Below are 23,443 nucleotides of genomic sequence, written 5' to 3' on the forward strand. Positions count from 1 at the left end.
TTAATCACACAATTTAAGACTGAAATTTTGTTTATTATAGGTTCTCTTTTCTGCTGCCCTATGATTGTCTAGCGAATGAACACAAAGTAAAAGCACAAGATATTCTTGACTGTTTTTCTCCATAAACCCCCCGATTTACAGCACATCTCAGTCCTGGTGTACTGTCTAGACAGACTTTATTATGAAATGTTCTGCCCTCTTTAGGGCTCTAATCTCTGGCTGCATTTTGCTTGGATATGACACACTTTATACATTCTTTTGCTCAACTTCTATTGCTCAACAAAAGGTTACTGATAATTTTTTTTTTTTTTCCTGTAATGTGTTTCATTATTGACAGGTAACAACTCCAAATATTGAACAATAGTAACAAATAGCAACTGTTATAAACAAACAAGTGTTCTCCACATTTTCTTTAAACAGAGTTCTACTGTTACCCCAATATGATCTGCTCTTCATTTTCCTCACTCAGCATGTCTTTGAAGACACAGAGTAAAAAAAGATACCATTTCTTATTGTCCCATTGTAAAGCTGTGCTTTTTGACACCCTGATTCATGAGTGCATACAGAAAACATTTCTAACTCACCCATATTGTAAACCAGTTAGGTATTAAACCAATTATTTTTTTAACACCACGTTCTGGTGTTAATGTTTTAACACCACAATGTTCTAGGATTACAGTAAAATTTGATAATGAACCCTGTGCATCTTCAAAGTACAGTTGCATCTAATCTTAAGAGTTTTAATGTAAATTAGATGTGTGCATAACACTGAGAAGCTAAGCCTTTGAGATTTAATTCACATTTGGTGAACAGTCCAGGCAGTTCTAAGCAGAAAATAATGGCATTGTTTCACAGAGCAAATAAAATGGATTTCTTCTGTAACTGATTTATTTAACTGTTTTATTTTTATTGTTCCTAAAAGAAGCCTTTATTGGCGATGTTTACGACACAAGAAAAACTACAGAGGCTTTATTTTTGTTTTGTCCCCACCCCATTAATGAAAATCATCTTACATAGGTGCACTAAAGCCCTTAACAGTATACTTCTCCACTGAGGCAACATACTGAATTCTTGATTCAAGGAAGAATTCAAGCAAGCAAAACACAAAAGTTTCAGAAACAGACAAGCACATAAGTTTGCAATGTAAATAATCATGCAAGCCAAGACAGTACTCACCCATGTGCAAATTACCAATAAATTTTTGACATCTAATGAGACAGTCATAAATGTAAATCTTTAAAATGGATACACTAGATTTTTAAGATTAATTAAATAGTAAGCAGTACTGTTTATTTTGAAGACCCAACCTCCAACCCTTTTCAACAGCAGACATCCTACAAGCCACAGGCCACTCCCCTTTTAGAGAACATTCAGTGCTTCCAGGAAGGCACAGGACTACCACGAGTGCATCAAGCATGTGTATCATGAAGACAGGTTTTTCCAAGAGTAGCACATCTGTGTAGGTGAGTTTTTGTGTATACTGGAGCAGCCAGAAAAGAAATGAGCTGTTGCCACGAGAACAATTAATATATTGTGCTTACTGCGGCTCTTTCTTCTGGGGCCTTTTTTTACTTTTGCTCATCACTTGGCCAGGACATGTCTGTGAATTACAGGGGAGAGCAGAACAGAAGATTCTGAGAAAGCACTGCAGCTTTCCACTTCAGCCCAGACACAGTGTGCCTGTAGGAAGTTTACAATGTCTCTGTGACAGAGGAAGAGGCTGCCATGGTCCACAGGCGCAAGATATGCAGGAACCACAGATCTAGATCAATTCAGTTAAGAAAAAATAAGCAGCAGACTGTGATAAAAGGTCATGTATAACAATACATGGTACAAATAGTGACCCTTTTTGCCTTTCACCTGTACGTAAAGAGCCTAGATTCTGCTGGAAGCTGTTGGATCAAAAGAAAGTATGTGAGAGCAATGAAAGAAAAATACCATTCACTGGAATTCTAGAAGACACTGATGTAGATTTAAACTTTCCAAAGAAACATTTGTTCAGACCAGCAATAAGAACTAATTTTAAAACCCTTAAGCCAATTTATTGCTGCTATAAACTACTGAATTTTTTATAGTTGTCTATAAAACAATTTCTTCTTGGCAGCAAATTAAAGTAGCTTGTCTATCTTCAGCAATGAGCCATTACACAAAAAGCAGACTGTATCTGGCAACTCAATTTTACAAAAGCACTATAAAAGAGCAACATTTATTGTTAACACTTGTTATTCTCCCGCTTAAAATAAGAAAGCAAAATTCAGAGTGCATATAATGCCATAATTTTATTTGCAAATGTCACCAGACAATATCACCCCAAACATTCTATTCCAAAAAGAATTTAAACTTATGTGACATATTCTCAAGTATATGTTCATGATTTACAATAAAAAACATGAGATTTTTTTTTTAATTCCAGAAATCTTTAGTCCTTTTAATTACTTCATGTCCTTGAGCACTTTTTTATCTTGGCACTACTATAGCCTTTTGCTTCTACAAGGACAAAAGGTAATAAACAGACATGAAAATACAATACTAAACATGATAAGATTCCTCAGTCTCTTCAAGGAATTTTTTCAAAAACTTTCACAGAAAGACAATCACTTATTTTAATTCTGGTAAACATTTTGTGCAGGAGTACCACAACAATGTAATTGTTTTACTTCAATGGTACCACATACAGCAGTCTCTGACTCTCTGATTACACACATACAGGAAGAGCCATTCCACATCTCCTCTGGGATACATCTGTACGCACCACCAGAATACCATTCAAAACCCGTTTTTAGAGAGTATTTTCCCAGACTTTGGAAAGATTACTTATGTTTAGATTCTAGATACCATTTTTACATCCAGGAAATCACAACGTGTTTAACAGTTTGCTTTAAATACAATAGCTTAATTAGCTATTACTTTGGTTAGTTTGGTCCAGAGCTAATGAAGAGATTTAAAATAACAATTATGCAGACCTAAATAGCTGGATTTTGAAAGGCACTTACCTAAAGAGGCACTTAGCTGCATTCTAAAAAGCAGTCAGGGACCAATCTTCAGTTGATCATACAAAGATCTAAAATGTATGACTTTTTCTGTTTTCAAAAAATATGTGTGTTCTCATAAAATATACCCATATATCCTTCCATAATATATTCTTCTGCATTTCTTCACCACAATTTGCAGTTACATAGTTTGCATATAATTGGAGGAAGACTCATTAAAAGAAAAGGGACAGATCAACCTCTGGGCTTTTTTTAATTGATTGCTCGAAAATATTGCTGATCATTGCAAAAGTAAGTACAATGACATCCCCAGACAGCATAAATAATAGTGATTAGAGTGTGTTTTGGAGACCTATAGAATAGGATAGTGCTATTCAAGGTTTAAGAGCTTAATATGGCTTGTAGGGGCAGAGGACAGCTTGCACCTGGGTGGCCTCCTAACAGAGCACAGAAGCATGGTCACTTCTGGTTTCTTCATTTCTCAAGATCACCTGAAAGTCATTGCACAAGGACTTCCATGAAGGATGAAATGGATGGACTAATAGGGCTGAGGGAAAAGAAAATAGATGTGTTCTGTGCTGTGCCTTTTGTCACTAGAAGTATCAGGAAGCACACAACATTATTTAAGTTGAAATAGCAAAATGAGAAAAAGAAAGGCCATATAGAGTTCCTAAGTGCCTTTCTCTGAATTACCATTTCATTTCCTGATGAAAAGACTCCTTCCCAGACATCCTTGACACTCACATAATCTTGCAAAGTAATTTCTCTGCTCTTTCAATTCATCTGCAAGGCCTATTTTAAGGAACTAAAATGGCCAATTTTGTTTTTCTCAAAGGTAGAAGTAAGCTCCATTAATTTTAATGGATAATTTAGCAGTCTCAGGGTCTTTCACTGGCATTCTAGTTCTTTCACCTTTTGGGTGTAAGATATGAAAGTTCTTTATTTCTTTCCTAAGTGAGAGAAGTTCTACAATTTACACACAGAAAGAGGGAATATAACCCTAAGATGCCTCTTTCAAAAGCTGATGTAACACTAGGATTGTTGCTGAACATCATCAGTTGTTTTTTAACTTTCCTTCCTGCCTTTGGCTCCAAGCAATATATTAGACAACAATTACTAACAGGCAGATACATTTACAAAACTTAAAATACCATCATCAAATAAATTTTCATACGCAGGCTCAAAATTATGTCAAATTTCACTGAAGAATTGCTTCATAGCTCTCTTAAAGCAATTTTTCCCATTCAAACCTGAAGTTTATTTATACCTAACCTGAATACCAAATTTATGCACTTCAGTGGTTAAAAAAACCAAAACCCAACAAAACAACAAAGAAATCTGCAAAGACTTCAGTAATTGTTTTTATTTCAAAATAACACAAATTGCTGTGCTTTTATTTTCTCTTCTGAAAATTCAAAGCCTATCTTACCTTGCTGAAAAAAAAGCACTAGCTTCTCATTTTGGAAAAAAAACTTAAACGACTTTCCCTGGCCATACAGCACTAGAACCCTAAATTTTAAGAAGAGTAGTTTTGCAAATATGGACATTGAAAAATGAGAATATTAAGCCATCCCATAGTCTTCACTGACCAAGATGATCCCCCTTTTTTTTTTCCTCATGCTTTGCATCTGACACACAGTTTGCCATGCAATATGTTGTCGCATTCCCCTGAGTGAGTATCCCAGTACTGTTACATCTCACACAGTCCATGCATCGCTGACATTTCTTTAGGACAGTTTAACATCAATGACTGACATTCTAAAAAGTATTTCTCCTTGACTTTTCAATAGAACACTTTCCTCAGTCATAAGCCACTGTGCTGGAAGGCAGTTGCTTGGACTTGTCAGGAAGAAATACACCTCAAGAGAATTCATGGGGGAGAAGCCTGATAGATATTGGGGGTGGGATGACCTCAATCAGTCAAGCTCTATCAAAGTTATAAACCATGGAGAAAGCTGTCAAGAAAGCTTAGTCACATGCTCACTTCAGTTCCTTCAGCAAAAACTGTTGTTCAAAGCATCTGAAACAATATTCCTGTAAAAAAGGACCACTTTTTCAAGGGGTAGTTAAACGGCACACATGCTATTTAAATCAGCTTTACCCTTTCCAAATTCCATCTCATTGTTTGTGTGCCAGAAGACCTTGAGTTTGTTCTCCCAGTTAACTAAGAGCTAAACTTGTTAATAGTTTATTAAATAATCACAGCTGAAATTGCTTATATGTGATTTTACATGACCTGATCTGATTGATACATTGAAAAGTTTTAAGGCCTCTGGGATATCAGAACAAGCCTGCCCATATACAAAATCTGGTAGTTATCCATGTTACGTCAAATGAATAAATATTACTGTACAAGGTTTATTTGTTACTCTGGCATTTTATCCATTTCTTTTGATACTGTGAGAAATGAAAAAGAGCTCACTGCTGTGGGAAAATTACTTAGAGGCAGGGTTGGGGGCTGGAATTAGAGAAAACTGGGACCTAAATAGAATCATAGTATTATAGAAACTTTTTGGGGTAAAATACAGCTATCGCTTTCAGGGTGGTTGGCATGCACAGAAACTACTTTACCACAGCTTCCTAAGCAGCACACCTTGCCATCTCAGCACCTGCTGATAGGAGTAACGGAGGCTGGAGCAGAGTAGAGACACCATGGCCAGGCTCTGTTGTGTTCCCCACAGGAGTGGGAACTTGATGGCACCACACAGCTGATAAGCTGCATACTAGTTGTCACATGAAAAATCTATAAGAAGTCTGCTACCGAGCCAACCACTGTGGCAGAATTACATTCCTCAGATGAAATAATGTCATTGCAATACTAACACACACCTTCCTCCCAAAGTTACCTGCTTCCAAGGTACTTCCACACCTCACTGGGCACATCATACCAATCAATAACAACAATATGTATGACTAGAGTCACTCAAGCGTCACCTAAATATGAAGAAAATGGACTGGTCCTGAATAAATCTAAAGGGGAGGAACTGTTACCCAAACTCCCGAAATAGCACATTTTGATTTAGTGTCACAATATTAGGTCAAGCTGACCCACCCTCTAAAGTTCTAAGTTCTAGCTGAGAAGCTGATACGGTGTCACGATCCCCATACATCAACATAAAATTCATTGAAAGTAGAACAAAGGCAATTGTGGCAGTGGGAGACCACGACCTCCTGCTCAAATAGCCCCCTGAAAGAGGGCAAACCCCTGCTTGGAGAGCATGCATAGTTAGTGAAGAACTTCAGCAGTACTGTCTGAGGATACGTACTGGTTTGCACTGGGGGGGCGACAGGCTAGTGACCAATCCTGTGTATGATGGTGAATGTGCAGTGAACTGTGAAGTATCAAAGTGGACAACCAAGGGGAGAAGTAAGGGGAGACTCCATTGTAACTTCTGGGATCAGTCGATAGGCTGAACCTGTCTTCTACCCCATCAGGACACCTATTGGGTATGAACTTCATTCTATGACTATCTCATGCTAGGTCTTTTAAGCATGTTGTTTTAAGCTTGTTTTGCAGTCAGTGTATTATCACCAGCGATCCTTGAACCTTGCTCTGTCACAAACCTGTATTTTGTAAAATAAAAACCTTCAGCTAAACATTTTGTATAAGGCTCTGAAGATTTGAATAGCTGTTGTCAGGGATTTGACTCAGTGACGCTGTCGGGAGGGTCCCTGCACAGGTTGGTTGAATCACGCTCCGATACGGTGGGCTGTCAGAACGCAGGGAGCGGGCAGGGTGGTCGGGCACAAGGGTCTCGTCTTTCTTGGGAAACTGACAGGTGGATCAAACATAGAGGGTTTGAGGAAACCCCCCTTCTTAACATGACAACTGCCAGCATGGATTTCTTCTTCTACGTGCACGCTGGGCTCCTGAAAGCTGCTTAGATGGTAGTTCTGTCCACTTAGACACAACCACTTTTCTGATCTTTCCATCATTTGACCTCAACTGAAGCAAAAACTGCAGTCCAAATCTTCAGGCCCTAATATTTTCCAGTATTCCCCCTCCTTCTGCTTATCTTTCCTTAATCATTTTGCTTAAAGGCTTAATATAGGAAAAGCCAAACGGATCACAAATCTGGTAACTCATCACCAGACCCGTAACATCTGGCCATTATGAGCAAGAACATGCACATCCCCTGCAAGCCTGACCTACAGAAGTTCCTTCCAAGCTCTGAAAGCCAAAACGCCGCCCAAGAGGCACAGGGCAGAAGCCGCAGCTGTGGGTGCCCAGCCTGCAGCCCGGCCCCTGCGCGTACCCCGTCGCCCAGCCACGCAGGCCCTGCCCCCAGACACCCGCGGGGCCCGGCAGCCGACGGGCCCGGCCACTGCGCAGCTGCCGGCGGGGGCTCAGCGGAGGCTGCGGGAGAGAAGCGGCCCGCTTCGGCAGCCGGCTGCACCCTGCGGTGCCGGGGGGGCAAGGCGGGCCGGCCCAGGCAACCCGCGCTCCCGCCGACCTGCCTAGCCGCGCCTCAGCCTCAGCCCCGGCCCCGGCCCCGGCAGGCCGCGCCCCGCTCCGCGACGCGTCCCCGCAGCCGGCGGCGGGGCGGGATGCCCGCGGGCGCCTCCATGGCAGCGCCGGGCGCTTCCGCTTCCGGAGGCCAGAGGGCGGCAGGGCCCGGCCGCGCTCAGGCCGCGCTGGGCGGCAGCGGGGGTCGGGCCCGGCGCTGGGCGGGAGGAGGGGGCGACATGTGGACGCCACCGCTGCCCTGGTTGCTGGCGGGGCTGCTGCTGTCTGCCCGTTGCTGGGAGGTGGCGGCGGCGGCCGCCCTTCCCCGCCGGAGCGCCGCCACTGCCTCTCCTCGCCCCACGGAGGCGGCCGGCGGGGGCGCCACGCGGAGCAGCGGCAGCCGCCTGGCGGAGGTGTCGGCGCCGCCTGAGCAAGGCCAGCCCATGACCCAGCGCGCCCTGTCCGTGCTGGTGCTGACTAGCGGAGCGCTTATCGTCTACTTCGTGATCCGGACCGTGCGGTGAGGGCGGGGGCCGCGGCGGCGCTGCCGCGGGGAGCGAGCGGGCAGGCGGCGGCGTTGCTGGCCGCCGTGCGGAGGCAGCGGGCCGGGACCGGCCCTACTCCTGCCAGCGCCGCGCCGCTCCCGGCCCGGCGTGTGGGCGGTCGGGGTCCCCTCGGCTGCTGGCGGGGGCCGGCGAGCGGGGCCTGGCTCCGCCGCCTGGGGGGGCGCCGCCGGCTGAGGCGCCTGGGAGAGGCCTGCTGCCGCCTCCCCGCCGCCTGCGGGCGGAGAGGTGCTGGCGGGCCCCGCTCGCAGCTGTGATACCGTTCGTCTGTGCTGGGCTTCTCCTGGCGCCCCCCGGTTCTCTTCAAGTGGACTTGTCACTGTTGACAGCCGTCCGTCCAGCTGAATTTAATTCTGTGCGTTCTGTGGGTCATTTTTGCCCTGTTTGGAAACAGCTGTCTCACTAGGCTACCGAATTTGTCTATCTCCCCTTCTTTGTCAGTAAACATCTTTCTTTTGTGCTTGCTTTTTCAGTAAAATTCTCTGGTTTGCACTTTCTTCGGGAAAGGGCCTTTAAAAAGCTTGCACCATTTGCCTTTGTTTCTCAACAGAAACTAGTGACTGCATAACATGATATGCATTACGGTGTTTGTCACTGTGTTTTGTTGTCTTTTGCAGTTTTACTTGCTATTTCTCATGCTTAAACTGTGAACTCTTTGGGACAAAGCACAAGCATGTGATTATGCATAAAATGTATAGATTATGCAGCAAGCACTTCTCATTGTAGTTAGATATACTGGCCATTAGTGTGTCCAGTGCCTTCATCATTTAATCCAGAAACATAGCTGAAAGACAGTGGTCTGTGTGGGACGCTTACTGAGACATGCACTTCGCGTGGACTAGGATATCCTGCTTGTTCTGTAGCGCTTACACATCACTCTTGAGCAGCCTTCAGTCATACTTTCATTTGAATCCATATCTTGATGATACCATATCTTAAAGGAAATGGCATAATCTTTTAAGCAAGTGAATATTGATATGAACACTTCACAGTGTTTCTGTTCCTCCTAACCTCCTAACAGGAGCTTGTTGGATTTGGAGTTCTGAGTAGTAGTATGGAAAGACCAAGTCAATAAAAAAAAAAAACCCTCTCATTGCAGGAGCTGGGAAAGGAAATTCTCATCTACTGCCATTATTTTCTGCATAAGTGGCAATTTTTTGATTTTCTGGTTTTGGCCATAGGAAGATTGCTCTTCAGCATTTGAAACTGGACTGTTGTCTTCTATGTGATACTGTAAACAGGAAGGTTAAAACTCATGTTCTGTAATACTGCTTTATCTTTCTGTTGCCTCTTGCTTCTGAAATTTGTAGATGAACCATATACTTTTGAATTTGAACTTACGACTTGAATATTTTTGCTAATGGTTGTAATAAGGAATTTAAGGTTTAGGTACAAACCTCCTAGTTTCCTTCCGAAAGACTTTCTCACAATGAAACCATAAAAGCTTCAAGGCTTTTTATGATTTTTCAGCTAGGTCACCTGCCTAGTGGATGAAGGGAAGGTGGTGGATGTAGTTTTTCTGGAACTTGCTAAGGCTTTTGATATTGTCCCTTACAGCATTCTTCTGGACAAGTTGCCCAGCTGTGGGATGAACAGGTTCACAGTGCGCTGGATGATGAATTCACTGAACGGCAGGGCTTAAAGTGTTGTAGTGAATGGGGCTACGTCTAGCTGGTGACGAGTCACCAGCAGTGTTCCTTAGGGCTCAATTCTAGGGCAAGTTCCATCCAATGTATTTATCAGACATCAGGAGGCAGGAGTTGAATGCACTATTGGCAGGTTTGCTGATGATACCAAACTGGGAGGTGCACTTGGCTCTGTTGAGGGACAAGAGGTCTTGCAGAGCAATCTAGAGAGTTTGGAATATTGGACAACCATCAGTGGAATGAAATTTCACAAGAGCAAGTGCCGGCCTCTCACCCAGGATGGAGTAATGCTGGACACAGGTTGGGAGAGGAGTGGCTGGAAGAGCAGCCCTGCAGAAAGGGATCTGGGAGTGCTGGTTGACAGTAAGTTCAACATGAGTCCACTGGTGACTGACTGGAGGGACAAGATGCTTTGCAGAGAGATCTAGATGGTTTGGAGCATTGGGAAATGATTAATAGGATGAAACTTTAACAAGTGCAAATGCTGGGTTCTGCACCTGGGACAGCAAAATGCCAGGCACAAATATAAATGCAAAAAGGAGTGACTGGAAAGCATCCCTGCAGAAAGGGATCTGGGGGATGCTGGCTGACAACAGGCTCAATATGAGTCATCAGTGAGTGAGCCCTGGCAGCCAAGAGGGCAAACCTCTGCATCCTGGGATGCATCAAACACAGCATAACCAGCCGGTCCAAAGAGGTGAATATCCCACTGTACTTGGCATTAGTGTGGCCTCCCCTTGAGTACTGTGTGCAGCTCTGGGCCCCACAATTTAAAAACAATGTCAAGGCACTTGAATGCACCCAGAGGAGGGCAGCCTAGCTGGTGGGAGGGCTGGAAGGCATGTCCTGTGAGGAGCAGCTGAGGGCTTTGGGTTGGTCTGGTTTGGAGACAGGGAGGCTGGGGGCGACCTCATTGCTCTCTATAGCTGCCCGGGGGGGCGGGGGGTAGGGGGCGGGTGGAGGGGAGAGGAGAGGGAGGTGCTGAGCTCTTCTCCCTGCTATCAGTGACAGGACGCCTGGGAATGGCTCAAAGCTGTGCCAGGGGGGGTTTAGACTGGACATTAGGAAGCATTTCTTTACCGACAGGGTGGTCAAACACTGGAACAGGCTTAGAGAGGTGGTCAGGGTTTAAAAGTCATTTGGACCATGTCCTTAATAACATGCTTTAATTTTCGGTCAGCCCTAAGTGGTCAGGCAGTTGTACTAGACCAGGGGTCCTCGGACTAGGGCCCATGGGCTGTGTACAGCCCCCCAGGGTCCTCAATCCGGCCCCCGGTATTTACAGACCCCCCCGCCCCCACCGCCGGGGGCTGGAGGGGAAACCAAGCAGCCGCAGATGGCTGCCTGGCACTGCATCCGCGCCGGCCCCTGGTTAAAAAGTGTGAGGACCCCTGGGCTAGATGGTCTTTGTAGGTCCCTTCCAACCAAAATACTGTATTCTAACTTAATATATACACACACACTTCATATTGATTTATTCAGAGGAAAGTTCTGTAAATTTAAAATAAAACGTAAATTTTTTCAAGTTCTGGTAAAGACTTTACCTGGAAAATCTAGCTACTTTCTGTTGAGATACCTTGAGCCAAAGCTTTGCCTGATTCAAGAAGGTACCAATGTCTGCCTTTATCAATTTTATACGTTCTTTTAAAGGTAGGAGTTTTTTGTTTTCAGAGCCATGTGACTGTCTGTGAAGATGGTGCGCTGAAAGTGCATTTTCAGGAAAATATTTTGCAAGCTGATAAAACTTCCTAAGGTGACTAACAACTCTCCACTTTTGGATATGGATTTTGGTTGGGAATGGTTGTGTCATCTGTAGCAATCTCCTGTCAGCCTTCTCAGGTGATACTACTGATGATGCAATTCTCTGTCAGGAAAAAAAAAAATGTTAATTTCATTTCTGGCTTTGTATGTGGATGTGTTTGAACCCCCTGATTATAAAGCATGGGCTGCTTGCACATCTTCTTCTGGTACATTAAGCTTAATTTGGGAGGTATTGTCAATAGTTGTGACAACTGAAATGGACAAGGCACAGGGTGGCAGAGGCTGGCAGAGAGCTCTAGAGATTTAGTCTAGTTCCTGATTATGGCAGGGTCACCTAATGCAGGTTCCTCAGCCCTTGTCCAGTTGAGTTTTGAATATCTCTAATGATGCAGGTTCTACAGCTCTCTCTGGGCAACATGTTCCTGTGTTTTATCACTCTTACAGTAAGAAAGGTTTGGGCTTTTTTTGTGTTGACACTTTTTTTGGTTTTTTTTCCAATCACTTTTGGTGAAAGCAATCTTTATTATAATGAAGCCTTAGTCTTTTCTAGACTCCCTTGTCTTGGAGTAACCTTGAATGTCTTGTGTATAAAGACTTGTTTTGCTACAGTAGTTAATTCTGCCAATTAAAACAGAATTCCGGGGCTTTTATGGACCCTGATTCTGGTATATAACAAACTCCTTTTATAATAGAAGAATTGCAAAGAATAAAGTATGAAGACCGAGATCATGCAGCATATCCATCAAAAGAAAACTGAGACACAGTGATGCCTTGTTCACTCTATCAGTGTAGTTTTATCACCTTTTTCGCTTCTTAGTTTTGATATTTACATAAAATACCTTATGTGTTAGCCCTTTCTGATGCACAGAAAAGCTGAAGTTACAATTCATGTATCCTTTTGGGTTTTCTCCTGTTGCTCTGGCTGGAGAGCTGGGGGTTTTCAACGAGTCCTTTTCCAGAGAAAGGTCTTTCTCCACGTTTATGTAGGAAGAAGTACCTGCCCTCTTTCTCAGGTGATGAGAAAACAGGGCATAGCAGGCGAGGTGAAATAACTTTTCTTCTTTTTAGGGGAAAAGTGTGCTACATAATTTGACACGTTAAGTGAAGCATTCAAAGTATGTTTCAGTATGAATTGTGTATCATGATTTTAATGTAAAATAAATGTCTAGGAAGTTATTTAAAAGCCTTTTGAAGGATGATTACTGAATGTCTTTCATGGGTGTGAAATCTGTAGTTCATGCATAACTTTTGCAGAAGAAAAGCCCACTTCAAGTAATTACTTTATGAGAATACTTTTTGTAATGAATATAGCTCATAGTTCAGGAAAAATGACTTTTATTGAAAATATGATTTAATGGAGAACATGAGTTAACTGTAGCATATTTTGTAGCACAAGATATAAGAAAACTTTAGCATGGAACTTTCCAAGCACTGGCTCGGCTCTGGGACAGGTAAAAACTTAGCTCTGTCTACAGACTGTTACCAAACTCTTCCATTTTTGCAGAGCTGTGAGTGTGTGCCTGTAACTCATCTGCCTATTTGAAAGTAGTCTGTCTTTGGAACTATTGAGGAAGAAATCTGAGTTTCACTTCTGAGAAGTCATATTACTGGTCCATGAGTATGACTTACCTCCAGGTTTAGGTGATGAGAGCTGCAGATTCCTTGGCAGATACTCAGAATTGTCTAAAATACTGTGAAGCTGAAGGGTGATGAGTTGAGGAGGTTGGTTTATTGTAGAGTTTACTAAAAGTAAAAAGCTGCTAATAGAAAGACACTTCACCTAAAAGGACAAGGTTATTAACAATTGCTGCTTTATTGAACTGATCTTGTTTGAAGTATTTGTGGCTTGCTGCAAGAGTGCTACCTTACACCTGGAAAAATTAGGATAGTGTAATATAGCTTGTTTGGTCTCCCCTTATATAGGTGGGAATGACTACAGGAAAATGTCATTTTGTGCTAACATTTTTATTGTTTAGAGACATTTCTATATTAAGCTTGCAATATGCAATAAGTATGCCATATGTGACGCGTGTAATCGTGATAGAAATTCTATATATGTATTGTGAGTCATGGTCAATCTTGTATTATTCTAAATAATTCTGTTACACCAGTGCTGCTGATGTGTTTATCGGTCTTCTTTTAAGAAATGGTATTGGTGTTTGTGCTCCTAGGGTGGGACTTCACTCACAGCATTAAACAGTGTGGATTTATCCCAGCCTTTTAGATTTAAATTGCATTAAATTTCTTGAATTTGCATGGAATGTAATAATTTGACAGTAGAATGAGGACAGCTTGAACTTTTTGGAAAGCATTTACAGGCTTGAGGGATAGCACTAGCTTCTCTCTGTGATTATCAGCATTGAAAAGCTATCTCGTTTGAGATCTGTTTTCCTTTTGTTTGCCTAGGTTTTTCTCTAATGCATGCAGTGGTTTGGTTTTTTTCTTTCTGGTACAGTCTAAGGACTGAGTAGTTTGTTTTAAGGCTATGTTTGCATCTCCTTTTTCAGGATTTCCCTAAAAGAAGGTAAAAATTATTTGGAGGCTGTTTTAAGTTACATCGGCTTATAAGCAGCCATTATCCTGCAAATCCTACAATGCTCTGTTCTACACAGAAAATAAATAGAAAGGTCCTTGGGAGAAAATATTTTACACAGTTATTATGCAAAATTAATTTTCTGGATGGAATTAAGGACAAATATTGCAGTGATCCTTTTACTTGATATCAGATGCAGGTAAGACTTGTGTTTGAACTCTCTTGTTGCTTTGAAGGAGGTTTACTTCTAACTGCAGTAGAATTTGACATTGAAAATACCAGTTTCTCAAAATATATCCCATCAATGTGGTGATACACAAAACTAAACCAATTAATTATCAAGACTTCATGGAAATGAGAAAATTCTGTTATGTAAAGGTACCTTGCCCTGTTGCTTTTTGCTTTTTAATGATTCTTCTGCTACTTCTTTGGGCAGACATGTTCAGAAGATGTTTGGATTTGGTACACCAGATAAGCATTCAAAGAACTTATAAATATGTAGTTTAGAATACCTTTTTGTACAAGGAAGTTCTGGGATCTAAGCTAACATTGTACTGCCTGAGATGACTGAGATTTTGAGATTTCTGTCAGCAGTCAGTTTTGGAATTGTATCCCACCCCAAAAGGAGGTCACATGTTATGTAGTGGCTGTTTTTTACCATACTCTGTGGTGGTGGGGTTTTTTTAAACTCTTCCCACTCAAGTCTGTTACTTGCAGTTCTGAGTTTCTTTAGGCGCTGGATGTGCTTTAAACTTGACCTGTTGTTTTGCTTCACATCTCATTTTCTTAACACACTTTCTGCCTTTTTTTAAATACCAGCATTCTTAGTTTCTCTTATTTAGCTGTCCTCTTAGTTTAAAAATCTATGCCATTTCTGATGTTACTCAGATAATACCTGTTTATATTTCCTTATGGATTCCTCTACTGTTATTAGCTGTATTTGAGGAAGGATTAGGACTAAGCATGTAGAAGTATAACATCGACTTTTTATGTTATTTTAAATCCATTTTCATAACTTTTATCTTATTACATGCCAAAGTATCTATAGTAACTATAAAGTAACAAAGTCCATAGTAACTATAAAAATTAAAATTATCTCTGTTTAGTTCATGAGAAGCATAGAGAGCACTACTGACTTTAATGGAATGGGATTTTGTCCTAGGTTTTCCTAACAGTCAAAGGGTAAAAAGGTTTAAGTTTTTGTTAACAGTCCTGACCGTTCTGCTGTCATAGTTATTGACCATATATGCATGTTGCATAAGCATCTCCAGTATTTTAGCTTTAATCTTTTGACTAATCTGTATGTAGTGAAAGTTTTCATGTCACAAAAAATTCTGTTACCACTTTTTCAACAGCATTTGTTTGAATCTAGAAAATTGTGCCAGCCTTGTGATAAATTTTTTCTTCATTATCACAATCTGGATATTTGCTATGACTGTTTTAGGTTATTCTCAGCTCACAGTAGTGATTCAATTTCCTTTTTTCCCAATAAGTAAAAAAGTAAAGTATATGGTGAGCTTGACAGAAATATTGACTCTGCGAATAGCATGAACTGCCTCTCCATTTCCTGTTTTATTTGTGTTCAAGATAATATCTAGACTACTAGAATGTCTGGGAATGCTTGTCCTACCACCAATTGCCCAGCTTCTACTTCAGTACAAAAAGATAAGATATATATGAAACAACTATGTTTTTCACCATCTTAAAATTTTAGAATTTTCTTCTACATGGTACTTGAAATATACAGCTTCTTTCTATATTGAGGACTAAAGGCCAGATAAAATGAAGGAACTTTGTTGTGAGCAAAAAGGTGAAATTTGCATCTTTGATATTAGCCTTAGCTTCGCACGATGACGTTAGGTATTTTTAAGTTGTGCTAAAGTACTTAAATGCTTGGCACAACAGTTGCTGCTATTTCAAACCGTAGTTGGGGGTGGAGGAAATGATCATGCTGATTATTTTTTTTTTATATAATATCAGAAGTTGGAGCACATTGAAGAATTAGGTGTATTTTATACCCTTCCCATCCTAACAAGGTTACGTTTGCTTCTTAGTTACAAAAGGAGGTCTAATACAATGAAATAAGTCTAAATCAAGACTGGATGCTGCTGTGTGTCCTTTCAAAGTTACCCTGGTGTGAAAAAGTGAATGCTTTTCCAAGAAGCATTAAAAAAAATTATTTAAGCACAACAGAATTCAGGACAGAATGTGAAGCTGAGTCTCAATATTGTATTTGATATCTCTTACCAGGCGGTTAAAGTTATAGTACATACTATAGTAAAGTACGGTACATACTATAGTAGCATAATATGTTTTGCATAAATAATCTTTTTGATTATTAGCTCTGAAATATCCAGTATTGCGGTTCCTGAATGTTGTAGGCACATTTTCTAGATACCTAGCTTGGTTTTGTAGATCTGGAGTTTCTAAAAGGGAAGGCTACTATCCCATTTGAGTTTAGCACTAAATGCATAGAAAGCAGATTTTTTTTTTTTGTCCGATACCTTTAATGTAGCAGCTGTTTGCTAGTATACAGTACCTGACTTTGTCAGCATTTTGTAAATCAGTGCCTTTGCATAGTGTGTGCTGAGTTGCTAGTGATCCAAGTTCCTGATCTTCAAAGACTTGAGGAAGGCATATTCGGTGTGTATAGGAATAGTTCTGCAAAGCCAAATAGAACAGTTCAGTGCATGAGTGTGTCTGGGTCTTATGTGGGACCCAGGCCCACTCAGAGAAGCCATGGAAAGTGAGAAAAGCAGATGCAAACAGTCAGTTCATCTATGATAAGCCCTGTCCCTTAACCCAGAAATCTGGATCGCTGCCTCTCTTCCATCTGTGTTTTGTGAAGCATACAAGACATTGACTTTACAAGTTCTCATTCCAGAGTGTAATTATAAACAATGTTTTTAACTTGATAGTTATAAAAGATTTCTCAAATGATGGTGTTTCAATGTGACCTATGACTTGTGTGTATCTTTGCTATAACTCTGTTGAGTTTCTTTCTTATTTGATCCGCTGCTTTATAAAAGATGCATAAAACACATAGGGGATATGTAGCAGGATAATTTTTTTCTCATTGTAGGATCTGCTAGAAGTGTGCTTTTGCATGTAATTTTACCTGGCTCTTGCATTTAGCTACCAAGTGCCTGTATAAGCTTTTTGCATTCACTACTGTAATTCTGTACAAAACTACAGATGACGTTCTTACTGGCCTTAGTTGTTTCATGTAAACTCTTGACACTTAGCATTGTCTGACTTCTCAATATCTTAGAGCTAAGTGTGTACACCTGTACCTATACTAAATTTTTTTACATTTATGGTGAGTATCAATATAGCTGTATTTTAAAGGATAGTTTTCTAACATTGTTGGAATAGAAAGTAGAGAAGAATTTATAGAACTTAAATATTTTAAAATACATTTCAGGCTCAGAAGGCGAAACAGAAAAACCCGAAGATACGGAGTTTTGGATACAAACATAGAAAACATGGAGCTGACCCCATTAGAGCAAGATGATGATGATGATGATACAACACTGTTTGATGCCAATCATCCTCGAAGGTTTGTATATAACAGCCAAAGGTACTTCTAGCAACAGAAGTGAAGGAGTATGGATGGTAAGCAGTTTCACTGAGAAAGCTCACTACTGTGTTTCATATGCATGTAGTTGGACAAGGGATGTCAAGATCACTTGAATTTTAAATGGGCAAGAATTTAGTGGGCAAGAAGATAAACACCATTTGTCTTCAGCATGTGAGTTCCAGAGAAATGGAGAGGAAGGTAGGATATTTTTGTTACAAATACAGTATCATTACTGAAGCTTATGTTAAAGTTGACAACTAGCTTTTTCCTTTCTCTTTTTTTCTTTCTTTTTTTTTTTTTTTTATTTTGGAGGCTCCTCAATTTTTCTGGTGTATTCTCCTATGAGTTCTCTGCTTCTGGCAGCTTTGTTCGTCTTGTGCATTGCTGAAGTAGTCAGCAGATAGTTGATAATGATCCAGCAACAAGTTTTAGATTTGGTACTGCTGCATAGAAGGGTTCGTATCCTTAAATCACCTTCTGAAACTATATACATACGGGAAAATTTTGTTATATTTCCTTATTGTTCTTAGACTTAATCATTGTGATCAATCCAAACTTAAACTTACGTAGTTCAAACTTTAAAAAAAGTTTTGCTTACGGAGTAATGCCATCATGCTGTACATGCAAAGACAGTTTTTATTTCATAGAATGGTCATATTAAGGGCTACTGTCAAGTATCGGGGGAGGTAAAATGATGAATTCTGCCAGCCACAGCTAGTAATTGATTCAGCACTGTTTAATGTGAAACTGAATTAAAGTCTCATCAAAACAATTCAAAAAATGCAATATATGAAGTCTCTAATGAATTATAAGTATTGGAGTAGTAAGTCAGATGTTCTGCTGTTTATCAGGAAACAACTTGGCATGCAGTTCTGGAACTTGGAAGTGAAAGGTTCAGTCTTTTTTGTCTCCTTGGGGGGAATCTTTCAGATGAAATTTTTTTCATGAGTCAAGACCACCCTTTCCTTTTTCTCTCCCCCATACAGTAGAAGAAAATAGTCAGAATACCTCCACTTCCCACTCCTCAGTATTAGAGAGTCATGTGGCACTTAGTTACCCCATGTTACTAGCCTTGTTCCAGTATAAAATATGCCCATTATGTAACAGTTAATTGTCACATTATATCCAGGAATTCCCTCAATGGCTTGCTTAGATCTTTTAACTTCTCTTGTAACTCAACATACTTATTAGACTTCATGATGTTCCTTATAAATCTTTATTTACAGGAGTATCAAGTAACCTTTTTATTAGGGATAAACACGATTAATATGGCTAGTCATCATTAACAGTGTTACACAACTAACAGCAATACTGTTGTATTCATGTTTTAGAGGTTGCTTCATACTCTTGTATGCTTATTTGGAGATTAAGCATGGTTGTAGTTGTTAAGCTTCAAGGAGCTGATTATGTCTCAAGAGCACTATTTTATGTAAAGGTACTATACTATCTATGTGTTAAATAGATATATATGTACTGTGTTTTCTGGTGCAGAGGAGTCTGTGTTAATAAGTGGTATTGAAATATATGTGTCTTATACATGTAGGTAAATGTTCTCATTTTTTGGGCTGCTTATAATAGCTTCCAATATACCTGCTTTGGCGGGATTATATTAAGCTTTCCAGACACTGAAATGGAGCATGTGTCTTTTAACCCTATTCTTTTACCTTGGTAGATTGCTGTCTAAACTAAATTCACATTCTGCAGAGATATCTGAAATTCATAGCTTTGAAGCTTACTATAAATTAAAATAAACAAGATTGTATTTTGTAAGTCTGAAGCTACAAAACTGCTGCAGTGTCTGTTTCTTTAAACCTCTTTGCATACATTAAAATAGAAGCTATGAACACCCTAAAGGGAAAGTTCACTAAAATAGTATCAGAGGTTTTCAGAGGGTGGTTTTCTGTTGGTTTTCTTAATTTTTTATTCTACATTTCAACAGTTCAATTTGAGGGAGAAAAAATGATCATTCAAGTATTTTATTGTAGAAGTATCTTAATATGCACAGTATTTTTAAATTGTTACAAATCCATTTTGCAGTTATAGTCTTGCAGCAGCTTATAGAGCTTATTTCATCTTTGGGTATTTTATTCTTGTCCCTGACAGAATGTATAAGGACAAAACAAAAGTTAAAAACAGTAAGAAAAGGAAGTATGGTGTAGACTGAGGTCCTTATTTTTATTTCTCCCTTTTTGCCACGCAAACATGCTAGGGTGATACTGGGGTGTATATATATGTACATACGCTTTTTGATGGCCTGTCACTCTAAAAAAGACCAACCTGAGAACTTCCAAAATCTGAACAGGGCTGTACCAAGGTTCCTATATATTTCTGTCGTGGTTATTCAATCAGGTAGAGCATATTCTAGTCATTCCTTTTCAAAATTTATCTTGGGAACTCATACTCAATGAAGTCATTGTCTTATGGATTGCCCTACCTCTGATCCCAATATGGATTTTGTCAAAACATGTCTGAAATGAATGTTTTTGCCACTACACTTTCTGTGGTTGAAGTTAATTTGTTTTACGGTTAAGAAATTAACCTGCATTAAAGCAAACGCTTTATATCTATAGACAGTAGGCTTTGAACTGCACTTGCCCTTAACTGTGTTAACTACAAAAAAAAAATCACATTGGTGTTGTAGCTGGCAAAGAAACCCAATGCAAAACAAAAAAGAAACACACCAAAGAAAGCAGCGTTCTAATTTCCAAATACTCAGCCCCTCTCAAACTGAAGTACTGCAGATCATAATTTTGTTTAGCTATACCAAGCAATTTGGAAGTATTTTTAAAGTAGATTACTGATCCAGACCATTGTGAAAAATAGGCCTTTGGATGACGTATGGTCCAAACAGTTTGAATACGTTAGTAGTGTTTCATTTAGCTGATGGCATAGCTGTTGTAAGAGAAGTATTTATTTTAATAAATACAGTTCCTCACATACTGTGGTATCTTGTTGATGAAGGAACTTCTAGATCAGTAGTATTTGATTTTAAAAGCATCAGCTATAGCTGAAAAAGCAGTACCTGTTGTTTTGATCCAAGTCCAAAGAGCCAGAAAAAGTGGAGAGAGAAGTGGCACGTAATATCTGAACATGTCATAGTCTAGAGTAAGTACATATAACTTGTGGCATAGGTGTACCTTTATTTCTGCCATATGGGGCTGCAGAATTTCATGTTTGCTCACAGAGGAGATGATAATGTCAGCCTTCCAGTGAAACTGCAAGATAATTTTATTGGAGTAGCCGACTGATCTAACCAAACTTAATTTTAACATGTTTCTGTTAAATTGCTGAGGAAAATTGACTAAACAGATTGGAAGTAATACCTTCAGAGGAGAATAACTGTAGATAATAAAGGGGGAAGATGTTATTGTTGTTTCAAGATAGCTCCGAAAGTAAGTGCCTAAATTATAAAAGTCATTATTTTGATACTGGGAGCTTGAGAAAACAAGAGCTTCAGTTATGTTTAGTCAGTAATGTCAATATACTCCCATTATTGTATATTTAGAGCTTGCTGTGTTCTCCTTTATGGAGAGAAGCTCTCAAAGTTTTAAATGTTACTTTTTATCTTGAAACTGTGTATAGGAGGAGAACAGTGCTGAACATGTTAATATACTCCACAAATCTCTATGGAACAGCTTGATAAAATGCTTTCCAAACTTTGCAAAGCAATGGCATTGCTGGGAGGGAAGTTTGAAAACTAATGTAGAGTACTTTATTTAAAAAAAAAACAACTTAATTGGGAATGTACTTTCTTCAGTTATTTTTTTTCTTGTTTCAACTAAGTCTTCTGCCTCTGTGTTGAAGCTTAGTAGTCTGTCTTCATGTTACTGCTTAACCAAGAATGACCAAAGGGAGTACAAAATGTGTAAGTAATCGAAGAGTCACTGAGGACAACTTGATGATAATGATGCTTAGATATTCTCAGATGTCATTACACTTTGTCCTGACACTTGCAGTAATTCAGAGGTATAGCTGGTTGGGTTTTTTTTAAGGTAGCATAAATATGCAGTCAGGCTTGGAGCAGCTGATCAGAGAACAAAGAGGGACCTTTAATGGTTTTTGAGTTTAGTCCTTTGTTAAGTAAATCACAGTTGCAATTTTGCTTAACTATAGTCCAGAATCAGCTTAATCAGTTTATAAGTTTCTTACCCTCATAAAAGCACTGAAAACTAATCACGGTTACAGCAAATTCCAATCTGCATGTTTTGGTGGGTTCATGTACATTTCTTATGGACAACAAATGATAGAAATACTGTTTTACATAGGAAATAGTTGCCTTTTTTCCTTCATTCTTTATGACCTATTAATGGACTGCGTTAGTATCCACTCTGCTTTTGTTTTCCTTGATATTTTCATTTTCCTGATAAAACAATCAGGCCTTTTTTAAGGTGATACTCTATGGCACAATATGCATGTTAGAAATCCCTATAGGCTTGTTTTGGGTTAGCTGGTAAGCCTGTTTGACCCTTTCCAAGGCTAGGCAGAGAAATGGGCTTATTTCCTAAAATCAGTGTTAGTATACTGGCATCCTGTATAAGGTTATTACTTGGAATGTTGCTGTTTTCTTTTAGAGCTACATGAAAAAAAGTTCACGGTGCCCTCTGTTAAGCATAGATGCAATTTAAGTGCACTCCCGCTGTTTTCATCACCCATGTAGCTAGTCTCTGCATCTTCATTTTGGGGCAGCTTACTGTAATGGGATATTTTAGCCATTTTGTTCAGTAGTATACTATTAAATGTCAGTCTGAAAATCTAACGTTTGGTTTCTCACCATGCAACTTTACCTACATCTCAACTGAAGTACAATATCTTAGTATCACATCTTTGGTTTTCAAAGGTCAGTCATACAAATAGTTGACAATCCTCATTAAATCACTTTACACACAAACTACTGTTGCACAAGGAAAAGCACTTACTCTGATTTTGATAGCATTCCAGTTATGGAGTGCTACCAAGAGTTACAACAGTTTCAAAAGAACTCAGACCCTTGAAAGTTGAAAAATATCTCCCAACGTGGTAAAAACCTCAGGTTTTCCTTTTTCGTAAGTGAGCTGTCTCTGTATTTGGGAAGTTTAAATTAATGGAATTTTATGGCACTTTGCTTCACAGTAATACGATAACTATGAGTTTTTACAGGCAGATTTAATAATAAGATGTTACATCTCTGTGTTTTTCATAATGTTTGATTTTCAAAAATGTAGGGTAAAGTTCCCCTTGGAACAGAACATTTCAGCTTAATGCATCTGTTTCTTCTCTTATAGAGAAGTACGTGCCTTTCAGTGAAAGAACTTAATCTTAGAACCAGAGAAGGAGACTGCTTCATGGAAGGACTAAGAAGCAAAAGTATATGCAATTTGGAGGGGCTAATTTAATTTGTGTATATTATGGCATCCTTAATTTGTTGCAATAAATACTGTACCAACTTGTACCTTTCTGTATATAGAGAATTCTAAATGTAAAGTCTACGGGGAGAGAGGACACTAAAATGAAAATTTATTTGGAAGGGAGATTACTTTTGAAAATGGGGTATTTTTTGTATGCCATAAGTGTGGTATACACTTTTTCTACAGTAATCTGGAATGTTAACAAATTATTTTTTTTTGCTGATATTAAATTGTAAGTAAATATAGCCTCTGTGGACTCCTCAGAATTGTTAGAACTTGATTTTAGTTGAGATCATTTATTCTGTACAAATAAAACGCCAAACTACTGCCTCATGTGTTGAGATGTTTTTTAAACTGAATTAACATGTTTTATGTAAACTTTATTGAACAAATAAAAACTATTTACAGTGTTCCTAGTAGCCATTAGTGTGATACTTCAACAGTATAGGTTTTAAGAATGTATTAATGCAATCTTGTAAAACGCAGTACTGCAACATCTTTTTGCAGTTTAGACTACTGATTACAACTATTGAGTCAAT

The 23,443-nt window shown here is 39.5% G+C and overlaps 1 protein-coding gene across 2 annotated transcripts; it reads left to right on the forward strand.

The window, feature by feature from the left end:
- Positions 1 to 1,367: 1,367 nt before the first annotated feature.
- On the forward strand, positions 1,368 to 23,231 carry FAM174A (family with sequence similarity 174 member A). Of its 2 annotated transcripts, XR_013924917.1 has the most exons (4): positions 1,368 to 7,957; positions 17,365 to 17,499; positions 17,606 to 17,718; positions 22,782 to 23,231. XR_013924917.1 is itself a non-coding variant. In XM_080372419.1 (3 exons), exons 1-3 carry the CDS (start codon positions 7,539 to 7,541, stop codon positions 22,801 to 22,803), a joined length of 576 nt encoding a protein of 191 aa, XP_080228545.1. In that variant the 5' UTR covers positions 7,242 to 7,538; the 3' UTR covers positions 22,804 to 23,231. The 2 variants fall into 2 exon arrangements, 1 of the variants encoding a protein (XP_080228545.1); XM_080372419.1 differs by lacking the exon at positions 17,606 to 17,718 and having other exon boundaries at positions 7,242 to 7,957.
- The last annotated feature ends 212 nt before the right edge of the window (positions 23,232 to 23,443 follow it).

The sequence above is a fragment of the Falco punctatus genome (genome assembly GCF_963210335.1).
Source record: "Falco punctatus genome assembly, chromosome: Z".
NCBI lineage: Eukaryota > Metazoa > Chordata > Aves > Falconiformes > Falconidae > Falco > Falco punctatus.

Bases quoted from the DNA above. Each gene is read 5' to 3' on its own strand.
- FAM174A (XM_080372419.1), top strand. From the start codon at position 7,539: ATGCCCGCGGGCGCCTCCATGGCAGCGCCGGGCGCTTCCGCTTCCGGA. The intron at 7,958-17,364 runs GTGAGGGCGGGG...AATACATTTCAG, and splicing joins TTCGTGATCCGGACCGTGCG to GCTCAGAAGGCGAAACAGAA. The intron at 17,500-22,781 runs GTTTGTATATAA...CTTCTCTTATAG, and splicing joins GATGCCAATCATCCTCGAAG to AGAAGTACGTGCCTTTCAGT.